General features: G+C 41.9%; 1 protein-coding gene across 3 annotated transcripts in view; it reads left to right on the top strand.

Annotated features, from left to right (window-relative positions):
• Positions 1-12,099, top strand: part of MLPH (melanophilin) — a 99,210-nt gene that overhangs the window by 26,173 nt on the left and 60,938 nt on the right. For all 3 annotated transcript variants that reach the window (XM_020802349.3, XM_020802353.3, XM_020802352.3), the window contains exons 5-6: positions 8,579-8,617; positions 9,776-9,867. In XM_020802349.3, the coding sequence (XP_020658008.3) occupies positions 8,579-8,617; positions 9,776-9,867 (131 nt within the window). The remainder of the gene's footprint in view (positions 1-8,578; positions 8,618-9,775; positions 9,868-12,099) is intronic.

Genomic DNA, 12,099 nt, shown 5'->3' with positions numbered 1-12,099 from the left:
CAACACATTTGTTTTTAGAAATTAATCACCACTGGTGAGTAGTTAGGAAAAACTGCAATGAGTTGTTTGTCCTTAATTCTAAAATTAGGGATAACCTCTTGAAAAGAGCTGCAGTATTTTAAAGTGAATACAGCCACATTTTGGATGACTGGTCTGTTGGTTGCAACTGCTGATAGCAACCAATTCAGTGTTTAGAATTTTCACTGATATTTTAATGATCCAGAGAGTGAAACTACATCTTTCTGCAGCATCTGGTTCTGGTCTCTAGTCAGGAAAGGATACTGGGCTATGCAGATGATGAGTCAAAGCTGTGCAGCTGTTCTTAGATGACTCAAGATGAGGCTTTTATTGTGCAACTGCTTTTCCTCATTGTCTAAATTTCACAGGGGGTCCAGATGGTGTCATCTACTATGCGTTGTTTTCCCATGCTTTCCCACCACATCTTCTGTCTTCTTTTCTTACCACAAAAAGTAGGTTAAGATTTTCCATCTGTCCAGAAGCATCCATTATGGTCTGGTGTGACATTTTCTGAAGTATTAGTACTTAGCTGAAAATTGCACCAGAAATATACTTTGCTTCATAAGCAGGAGTTCTGGGCTGTCAAACTGATTGCATATGAAGTCAGCATGAATCTGCCATGCCTCCTTGTTCACTGTTTAAGTATATTCCTGGTATAGATAGGTCTGTGGTTATACATTAAAAGTATTTATATGATTTTAACACTGGAAATACTGGGCAGTGTTCTCCTAGCTATACAGATAATTGGCCCTTAACCTGGATTTTTGAAATATGATAGAGAACTAGTGATTTGTTTCACACCTGTTAAAGTTAAAAACTGTGGATACCTGCAGCAATTCTGGATTGCAACAATTGGGCATGTGCAACAATTTTGTAACAGGGGCATCAGGCTTGATGGCTTGGAGTTTCCTCCAGTTCATAATGCTAAGGCAAAATTAAAGAAAATGGGGATCACCATGAACAGGACCATGAAAGGTTCTATAGCAGTGGTTCCAAACATATAACATTTGGCTGCCCTGTTGAACAAAATAAATGAATATGTACCCAGGATTAGTGATCCCAGCATCAGTGCCTTTTTTTTAATGATTTTCTCTCTTTACCCCAGTGTGATAACTTGCCAGTGCCTGACATTTGTGAATCTAGTATTCTTCCCCCTAAGGAAAATGGCAGAGGTTTGTGACCACAATTGATAACTTCTTTCTATATATTTTGGCTCACTCTAGCCAGCATGGTTCTGTACCAGCACTTCAAAAAAACAAAACAAAACGCCCTCATTTCATTTTCCTAACAAAAAGTGTACATTCTCAAAATTGCTATTCAGAGAAAACATAATTGACACTGTTAGTACTATGATTTTTGTTTTCCTTATGAAGATAGTAGCCATTTTGTCTGTATGATGAAGTGGATTTTTATTGGGAAATTGGACTAGGAGAAAAGATTAATGTGACTTCCCAACTTCCCCCTGGTTGGGATTCTGCCCCACATCAGCTGCTGTTTTGCAACATTTAAAGAGATGGATATCAGATTACACATTTCAGCTAGTTTGGCCCCTAATTGAAGAGCATTGCTAATAAAGATTGGAGACAAGCAAGGTATTTTGTCACACAGCCAAAATACCTGGGATTTGACCTATATTAAGAACCATGTTGAGTTTCATGTTCACACAATGAATTCCAAAGTGCATACTTTTCCCCCGACTCATTTCCTTGGGAAGTGTGCTAAAATAAATGGCTGCCAGAGGGCCATTAATTTTAGTTCACCGTTTTCTTAATTGACTTTAGCCCATTGTGATCTTATCAGCTGGTTTTAAAAGGAAGCTTCTCCATGTGTACCTGATTTAACACCACCAGGTGGAGCTCTAACGAGCTTTTTTTTCCTTTTTGTGGAAAAATAATTTGTACATTAACAGAAGTAGGAATGCAAGAAAGAGAAATGCAAAAACCATGTGACATGATTCAGCTTGAAATTAAAACACTACATATTGTGTGGGGTTTTGAAATGTAGATAAGCTCTAAGTCTCCTGGGAACTCCCATTGATTAGCGTTCCTAACAAGCCAATTCATGTTAGTAAACTCCTACCTCTGTGACATTAAGAGTATGTGAGATTATTTTGCAAGCTTTAAATTATACATTTCACACTTACATTGTGCAAAAAAAGTGAAACAGAGTCCCGATATGTTCCTTTGCTGTGGAAAAACTTGTGCATTCTCTTCTTGAAGCAGAGGCTAGATAACTGTTATAGAACCTATTTGCCTACCACTCTGCAAAGCATTTTGTGGAACTCTGCTCATGATCATTTTCCTTCCACTAGAAGTTCCTTTGATCAGGTCCCATATTTCAACTGTAGTTGGAACATCCTGACATCCTGCTGGATTTCTCGGGACACACTGACCTCCAGCATCTGTCCTGTGAGGCATTCTCTATTGTGGCCAAAGATTTCTGCTAGTTGCACCATGTGGTTCTGGTTACTCTTCTGTGCTTTGTTTTGTCTACTTCTCTCCTCGTCTTCATCTGGTCTTTGTCAAATACAGCATACTAGACTGACCATTACAGCATAGGGAAGCTACTGTGTAATGTAAACACCCTCACAACTTGCATGCACAGGTTGTGTTAACTAGATATGCTATTGGAACCTATATTCACTGCAAACTCAGGTAGATTTGTTGGAGAGCCAACATTTCTCAAAATATACCAAATTCTACAGTTGGGCAATGCTTTTACTAGAACCAACCAGGATGGCAAGCAAGCTTTTCATTACTGTACTTACTGAACCAGAACTCTTTACCAGACCAGATAGCTATCAAAGCAGGTGGGGGAGGGGTGGAAGGAAACCAAAGTACAAAAAAATTAGCCATAAAGTCTGCATTTAGATTGAGTCTCAAGACAGAGACTGCAGACTGACTGAATTAATCTTTGCTAGGTCCTGCAGGTTCAGTAACTTTCAACTGTCAGGTTATGACTAGGATCTGGGTTGAAAGAAGCAAGGGTTGATGCCCATTTTTAAGCATTATTCAAACCATCGAGACTTAACAATACATTGACTAAGAATACACGAGAATTCACTTTCTTGCTCTCTTGTCAGGCTTACCTTTTCTCAAAACTGTTTGAACCAAACGACAAAATAGTACCTGGCCGATAGATGGCAGCATTAGGTAATTTTACAGGTTTCTGATGTGAAAATAATTTGCTATTTGCAATACACATTGCTTTCTAAGTGAGAAATAGCATTTAGAAATCTTTGGTTCAGTAAGTATAGCCAACAGTTGTTAAGGAAGATGCTTCCATGGTTCTTTCAAGTATACAGAGTAGTATTCTAATGATTCCTTCTGAATGTCTTCCGTGTAATGTTTCTGTAAAACAGTTTCCACATACTACCTGACTGCTTGCTTGAAGTCAGCTAATACTGTACATAAGTCCAAGAGTCCCTTTATAGAACAGTGCTACACACACAGTAGACTTAATAACTATGTTTTCAAGAAATGGAAAATACCTACTTCTGAAGTGGAAGAAAATTGTTCAAACAACTGTTGAGAAGTCCAAAATTTCAGATTTTGTTTTTACAGATTTTTTTCCTCAACACATGCACACATGTTACCAAAAAAAGAAAGAAAGAAAGAAAGAAAGAAAAGAAAAAGAAAAATCGCTTCATTGGCATATCACACTAAGATGCACTAACTGTAATGACCCAAGCCTAAAGACAGAGAAAGGGGGACACTAACACTAGGGAAATATGCATTTGACAAATAAAGGGTGGGAAAGATCCTGGGAAGATAGCCCAGTGGAGATTAAAAGACCGTATGTCCAAAGAAATCTCGGTGGTGACAGGGATGTAATGGTTAATGAGAGGCCAAATGAAAATTGGGGGGAAAAACAAACCACAAACTTTTGTCTTTACTTTCCTTTAATAAAGTTAGATCCTTTGATCTGGAGACTATTTTTCAGACAACACTCAAGTTGCTAAATCTCATTTGCCTTGCCGAAATCTCATCCATTAACTACCTGGATGCCTCTGTGCATGCACAGAGCGCATTTATGTTTTTATTGTGATTAGGAGATAGTGGCAGCATTTGAAATAAGCAGGTCATTCTGGAATTATTTCTGGAGCTCAGTGGGTTACATTCATAGACTAGGACACCTGTCAAGGTTTCCCCTCCTTGGTGATAAAGGGTGCTACTTTTGAGTAGTCCCACTGGAAAAGGATCTCGGAGGAGACCATCCTGCCACAATCGGCCTCTAAAATAATCTTCCTTGTCAAGAGACAGCACGTTCTGTGATATTTATGTGCCCTCCATCGAGTTACAGAAAATTTAAAAAATCATTTGCGTTTCTGCAGACCAGGGTTAATAGGTTAACCTCAGGGACGCAGGAGGAGGGGGGACTGGCCTTCTACTTTAAAACCATTTTATTACCCTTCACTTTTACTGGAGGGATCACATTTGCCATTGGACCCAGGCATTCAAGTCCTTAAAACATGGTGCTTTCCACTGTCCAGTGTTTAACATTGTGCTAATTTTTTGGCATTACATTTTCTTACTATTTTTGAAACTGGTGCTATATAGCTATAACAAGAATACAGAATCTTGTGACTCTTTGAAGATTAACTATTATAATTGTCATGTGCCTTTTTTAACCTCAGGCCATTTTATTCAGATGTATCTGATGATAGTTCTGTATCTCATTGTGAATGCTGCTTTCCCCACCCAAGATGGGGGTAGTGGGGGAGCCATGGCCTCCATAAAGTGGAGACTCTCTGAGCTTGCTGGAAATAGATCTTTTAACATAGAAGAAAGGGGTACAAAAAAAGGATTGGGTGCTGGCTGCACCCTGTGCCATCAGTTTTCAGAGGGACAGAGTTGACCTCACCAAGTCCAGTATTTGCCTGAATCTGAGTTCCAGTCACTGGGTTCAGGCTGCCCAGAGTCCATAGTTTGTGCTGAGCATTCCAAATAGACTTGAACCAAGTAAGTCTCTTCAGGGATGGCTTGTATTGCCAACTGCTCACCAGCATCCAGGTCCCTCAACTCCATCCTGCTGATGCCTCAGATGCTCCTTCTGGTGCTTCCTCTTCCCGTGTCCACATTAGAGTGGGGTCTGGGTGCTCTGCCAGCTAATCTGCTCTCCATAGGTGAGGAGGCCAGAGCTGATGGTGGACTGAAGATTGGTGTGCCACCACTGCACCCTTATCCCTTGAACACCTCCACTTGAACCCAGCCTGCTATCCAGAGATGCTGGATAGTTAAAACATTATCATTTCTCAGAGCACAAAATACTGGTTCCATTTCTTTCTCTGGGTGATGAGCCTTTCACTCTTCTTCCTTCCTTATATTAGGCCCCTGCCAGCTGGGCCCAGCCACTATCTGCTGGACCAGGTGTGGCTCGTCCACCTTCACTGCTCACACATCTGGGAACTTCCATTCCCCAGGTTCTAGAGTCTCCATCAGACCCACCAAGGGGCATAGAGTGAATAAATACAGTCCACTAGACATTTCTGGAGTTTACCCCTCACACCCATAAAGAGATGTAAGGCATATTTGTTTATGTCAGGCGTAAGTGAACAATCACAGGCTGTGCTATTTAGGGCTGGTGAGAGGCACACTTCAGTGGCAATTGGAGGCAACAGTTTTCCAGATCTCATTTAATGGAAACCAGTCTGCAGCTAATAGCAATGATACTAGGCATGTTTAGAGCAATGAATTTGAAGTTTATCCACAAAAGCTCAAACTTCAGTCCAAAACAGCACTTCTTTTGGAAACTAAGTGACACATGGGACCATTGTTGTTGATTTTAAAAGTCTGTTTTAGGCTTCCTTGCTAAGATCTTTCAGTTGACCTTCATTATTTACATGAACTTTGAAAACATAATTAACCTCATGATTATTGTATTCTACATGGGGCTGACCTTGTGCCTTATTTCAGAGCTGAAGTCAGTACAGAGTGTAGCAGCTAGGAAGCTCAGTGCCAGCTTGGGAAGGCTAGAGTTGTATCAAATTATGTCTAAACTGAATGAACTTCATTGCTTGGCTGTTAGCTGTTAGCGATGTTTAAGGCCTGACTCAGAACTCTTGATACCAAACAGTCTGGCTTCCCCAGTAATATCCATGTGAGCTCTCTGAAATTTGTTTGAGTTTTTACCTTTTTTCTTATAATGAACAAAAGGCTATCAGTGAACATTGTGAAGATAGGGCTTTTCAGTGGTGGCACATAGGAGCCAGCAGAGAAAGGGGAGGAAAATAGCACTCATAAACCTTGATTGCACCTTGTTAACTGTTTGAATCCTCTCCTCCCCATATGTCCTCCCCACAGCTTGCTTGCTTTCGGTACATGTGCTCTCTCCCATCAACGGCATAGCTTGATTTTCCATTGACCCCTGTGGTTTAGTGTCTATGGTACAGTTGCCGAAGAGTCTTGCCAACTGTACCTCATCCAGTGCAAAGGTGGAGGTCCCAGGGTGCCCTGTCTCTAAAACAGAAATTTGTCCCATGAAGTTGGCTGCCAGCTGGTTCACGTGAAGCTTCCTCAGTGCTGTAGTCTCTCTACTCAAGTGTTTGGGCTGGGACTGGGTGATAGGGGTCTCCCCAGCTGCCACTCTTTCTCATTCCAAAACCTAAACTTGCACCACCACAAAGCCAAATCCAGAGAATCCCCATCATCTGATGACAAAGAGATTACTGGGAGCAACTGGTGAAGCATCTTCTGCTTCGAGGCTGCTTGCCTTTTTGGGCGCCATGACTAAGCACTCCCTCCACCCACCCAGGGAAAAACCAAGGCATTGGATCTTAGCTGGCTAAAAAATGAAACCAAATACTAACTCAGTCTTAATACCAGAGGGGAGGGGGGAGCCTCAGGGAGGAACCACACCCTTCTGGGTGTTGACTGGCTGAAAAAAAGAGAACAAAACCAAAAGTCGTCCCACTCTAGAGTGGGGGGGGAAGGGGCGGAATCCAGGGAGGGACCAAGCGATTCTAGCCTTCGTTCAGCAAAAGATGGGAAGGGGACAGTTGACCACCAGGCACCCCAGTGAGCTCTGCTTCATTCCCCACTTTCACAGCAGTACAGAGCCTCCACGTGCAAGGGTGTGCAGGCATCATATCTACCACCCCCCTGGACCCATCCCACTTGGCAAAGGCCCTACCCACCACGTAGCTACTGCAAAATAGTCAGCGGGGAGGGGAGGAGCCCACTGAACACTTCCATAAGAACCAGGTTTCTTGCAGGCATTGCAAGTCTGCAGCCTGGATTACCGCCCTACCCCTACCCCCCAAAAAAACCTAGACCCCAAGCTACAGAACCTAGTGGCAATGCTGTTCAATGATCCAGGCAGCCACCACTGCTGTGAGACAATGTGGATCTGCCAACCAGCTGATTGGAACTGCATCCTCCACAGCACGTGGTCCAGCAATTCCAGGGATTGGGCTGCTGCAGCAGATACCACCAGACCTGCTCAAGAACAAAACAGGGCTGGCTAGGTGCAGGTGACCTTGCCTGCTTGCTTGCTTGCTTTTTTTTTTTTTTTTAAGATTGCTATCCTAAGACTGCTAGGCAAGACAAAGAATAAAGTGAAAAATTTGCAGAGAGAGAGAAACAAGTTCCAGTCAGCATGGAGCCCACTTGTTAGGTAGCTCTGCTCTAACTGTGCCTCTTGCAAATCTGAATGGCTAGAGCAGAACTATCTTAACAAGCTGGAAATAAGGCTGATTGCCAAATTGCTCTTCTCTCTCTTCTGATTCCTCACTCTCCCCACTCCCCTTTGGTCACCTAGCAGTCTCAGCACTAGAGCAGAAAGCCTAGGAAAGGAAAGAAGAAAAAAGAAAAAGAAGTGAAGTGAAGTGAAGAGGGAAACAAGGAGACCCAGGCACCAGGTTTGCAAAGGAGAGAATTCAAATGACAGCCACTTTTCCTGCTGCCCTGCTGTTGTAAGGTAAAGGTTCCGCTTAACAATTAAGTCCAGTCATGTCCGACTCTGGGAGCTGGTGCACATCCCCATTTGTAAGCTGAAGTACTGTTGTTTGTCTGTACGCACTTTCATGTGACTGGCATGACTGGACATGGAACACTGTTAGCTTCCCACCGAGGTGGTGTCTATTCATCTACTCGCATTTACGTGCTTTCAAACTGCTAGGTTGGCAGGAGCTGGATCAAGCAACAGGAGCTCACCCTGTCACACAGATTTGAATGGCCAATCTTTTGATCGACAACCTGGTGGCTCAGAGGTTTAACCTGCAGCCCCACCCACATCCCATCCTGCTGCTGTAGCTGGTTGCAATGGCTTCAAATAGAACAGCTGCATCAGTTCAAGTGATCACACCATATGAACTAATGCAAATGAAGGTAAATCTAAAGAAGTAGAAGTGCCAAAGGCAAAAGAAAAAATGAAGAAGGACCGACTCCGAATTGATTTGCATTGCCTTATGTCATGTAGTCAACAGAAAATTAGCTGAATCTGACTGTTCTAATCCCAGTGCTTTTCCTGCATTTTGTCTTTGTCGTTGGAAGTTGGGACTAACAATTAGGTTTAGGTTCGTAAATTAATGCAATTATACAACAGTTTCCTCCTCTTTCAGGTCTTCATGACAGAGTGTATAGCTTGCCAGACATCAACAGTAAGTTGGCATTTAAAAAAATGAGGCATGGTGTGTGTGTGTGTGTGTGTGTGTGTGTGAGAGAGAGAGAGAGAGAGAGAGAGAGAGACTTTGGAAATATTTTCCTCCTCTAATTTTTAGTACTTTTTATTGTAGACTTTACAAACATTTTTGTGTCTCTATCAAGGAAAAAGAATGGCTGTGTTATGTGGTAGGACTGTATGCAGTTCATTGTGAAGCATATACTGACATACTCTAATCACTGAAAAGAGCCACGCCACACTTTGTCCTCCCTTGGCATATTCCCCTTCCCCTTTCAGTATCACTGAGCATGTTTACTTGGACGTTAAGAACTGCTTTTGAATTGAGCTTTGTGTAATTAAAATTGATTTGAAAAATCACAGCACACAGCAGAGCAAGATTTTTTTGAGGAGCCTGGTGGAAGCTTTTTAATTTAGCATGCTTGTGAAAGATATTCTTTATGAATCACTTTGGGCAATGTGAACATCCCTGCTATATTAAATATTGCCTTTGTGAGCCATTACAGGTTTCAGGTTTCGCTATGTCACTATGTCACTTAAAATTTATTTTTTAGGAAAAATAAGTAAAATAAAATAAAATAGAAGAATAAATGTAGACTGGAAGTTGGGTAGGGCAGTTTGGGGTGGGAGAGGTCAGGATCAGAAGTCTAAGCTGAGAATGAGAAGGGTACGCAGTGTAATTTATACAATAAGAGACAAAAATGAAAGCGGAGGTATTAGCATTAGATATTTTCAAAGCATTTGATTCAGTGGGATAGTTAGCAAGAAAGACAATAATTTAAAAAAACTAGGGTTTGGTACCCATTTTAGGCAATTAGTACACATTTATATTCAGAGAACGCACCAACGGTTTTGGTTTCAGTGATTGATGGTGAAACAGAGAAAATATTCCTAGGCCCAGCAACAAGGCAGGGATGTCTGTTATCTCCAGTTTTATTTGCTTTGCTAATAGAATTATTGGCAAATGTTATCAGAGAAGACAAGGAAGTAAAGAGATTAGGAAATAGAGAAAAAATAAAAGTTAATTTATTTATTATTAACAATTGAAGATACCTTTAGAATGGAAAGCACTTGGCACTATACCCTCTTCCCAACTGCACCTCACATATATGACTATCCCTGTGTCTTTCCTATCCAGGTGATTACCAATTCTGTGGCAGAAACAGTGACAGTGAGAAGGATGAAGCTGGTGATACCATAGACGGTGCAGAAGCTGAGTGTTATACTAGGGTAAGCATGTTGGGGGCAAGCCACACAGCTGGGCATTCTTAGGTGAACATCTCTCTCTCTCTGTCTCTCTCTCTCTTTGTGGGAAGAGGTATCTCTGTTGCTTTTGATTTCTAATATCATCCTCTTTTCCTGTGTAGCCCTTTCAACAGAGCCATGGTGGCAGTTCTATGACCATGCCATTCCCGCCCCCCAATTTCAGTACTCACAATCTCACACTTGATTGAATGTAGTTTGGGACCTTGCTACCGGTCAGAACGTCATGTTCCAAGTTCTGCTGCCCATCTTACTTGGTCCTCTCAAGCCTCACTCCTGCAAGTGTTAACACCAAGAGAAGCACGTAGGTCATCAACAAGGAATATGGCTCCCTTTGGACTTTTAAGAAACTCCAGGAACCCTCCTTTTAGAACTTTAAGGAATCCCTAAAATGGAACTTTTTAAGAGAAGCATTTGGAGATGCCCTCTTCAATTCATGGGAGAGTTAGAAGAAAGAAGGGGGAAACAAAGAACAATAATTAGAACTCCTTATTGTCACTTTACCACTGCTTGTTCTGCTGCCTAGTAATTATTGTTATTTAGGGTAGTCATTTATAGTTGGGTGATTTTATAATATATTTGTCCAGTTATATGGTTGTAAACCTCCCAGATTACATTTCTCCCTTGAACTGCATGGGTCTGAGCTGTGTGCCTTTGGTTATGTATGGATTTTTTCAATAAATAAACAAACATTTCAATAACTAAATTAAATTAATGCAATAAATACTGTGTTGCTCTTCATCTCCTAGAAGTGACCCGAGAAAGGTGCATCTTGGACTTGCCAATGTCCCTGCTAATGGCAGCGGTGTGGCCCCCACCCCAGTGCAATGGCAGTGGCCCAGCCAGTTGCTCTCCTGGCCTGGTGGCTCTATGTGGCAGCCAGGGAGGGTGCTGGGGAATGCAGGGAGGCTGATGAGGGTTGGAGGAGGTCACAACAGTGTTCTGCTCCATTAGGGGATGAGGAGGAGAGATTGCAGCTCAGTTTCCCCCTTCTGTCCTTTACCTGCATTTTTGGGGGGCATAAATGTTATACATGGATTTTTAACTACATGGGGCTTTAGCACTCCTATCCCCAGTGTTGTTGAAGGGAAAAGTGTATATTTTTGAAAATATAAAGAGGGATCCACTATTTTGCCAAACCTGTTAAATTATATGTAAAAATGATTGGTTCAATATTAAGTGTGCATATAAGCACAGTAAGGTACCCTAGGACAAGTTATTCATAAATTGGCAGTTAATCAGATTTGCAAAGAAAATAAAAAAAAAACATTGGGACTAAATAAAAGCCAGAACACAACAGTACAGGCGGAAACAGGCACTTCTTAAGAAAAATTGATGCCAAAAATGGTAGCATGTGATGGCACACATCAGAACAATATTTTAGACCTCAAATCCAATAAATATTGCTGTTTTATTTAACCTTTTATTGCCTCAAACGCCACTGGGGCAGAATGGAATAGCCAGAAACAACAACGTCTAACTAGAATAAGCCAACCAAGTTTGTGACATATGTACGACTAGATGAGACTTATACAGCAAGCCATAAATCATCCCCAGGAGCAACATTACGGTACCTATTCAAGGCAGAAAAATCATATTTTACATATCATGAAAAAGATGGAGGAGCCATTGAAGGTCAGCATTAACTTGAAGGCACAGCATAGAGTATGTCCCCTCAGTTTTCTCTACTCCAGGCAAAACCAAGGAATGGATGGCACAAAGCACACAGCCACAATCTCTGCTTCTGTATGTGGACTGTGGCTCCTGTGGAAGGTCAATGGGTTGATGTTTGCTCCCATTTTGTCATACGTGACTAGTGAATTGGTTGGTTTCATCAGTTTCAATGTTGGTTTGCTTGGGCCTTTTTCAAAAGGATGAGCTTAGGTCCAGAACAGTCTGTGGAACTTGACAGTTAAGGCTGTTTTCTGGTTGCTTACCTCTGTCCCCTCTATTGCAATGGGACAGCTGAATTTTATTCTGTTTGTCCTACAATGGCTGTTCAGTACCAACTTTCTTACCAAAAAGGGTACACTAATGTTGTTCCAGAGAGCATCTGCCTCATAGAGCAATGAGTCAGATTAATTTCATTTGGCTGCTGTACTCAGAGGTTGCCAGTCAGGTGTCCCCCCCCACTCCCCGCCATAAAGATTTTCTGCCTGAAACAGGCACTGGAATTTAACTCCTGATGATGGCTTGTAG

This window comes from Pogona vitticeps, chromosome 1 (genome assembly GCF_051106095.1).
Source record: "Pogona vitticeps strain Pit_001003342236 chromosome 1, PviZW2.1, whole genome shotgun sequence".
Classification (NCBI taxonomy): domain Eukaryota; kingdom Metazoa; phylum Chordata; class Lepidosauria; order Squamata; family Agamidae; genus Pogona; species Pogona vitticeps.
The sequence above is the reverse complement of the archived record's forward strand: the minus strand, read 5'-3'. Positions and strand labels throughout refer to the sequence as shown.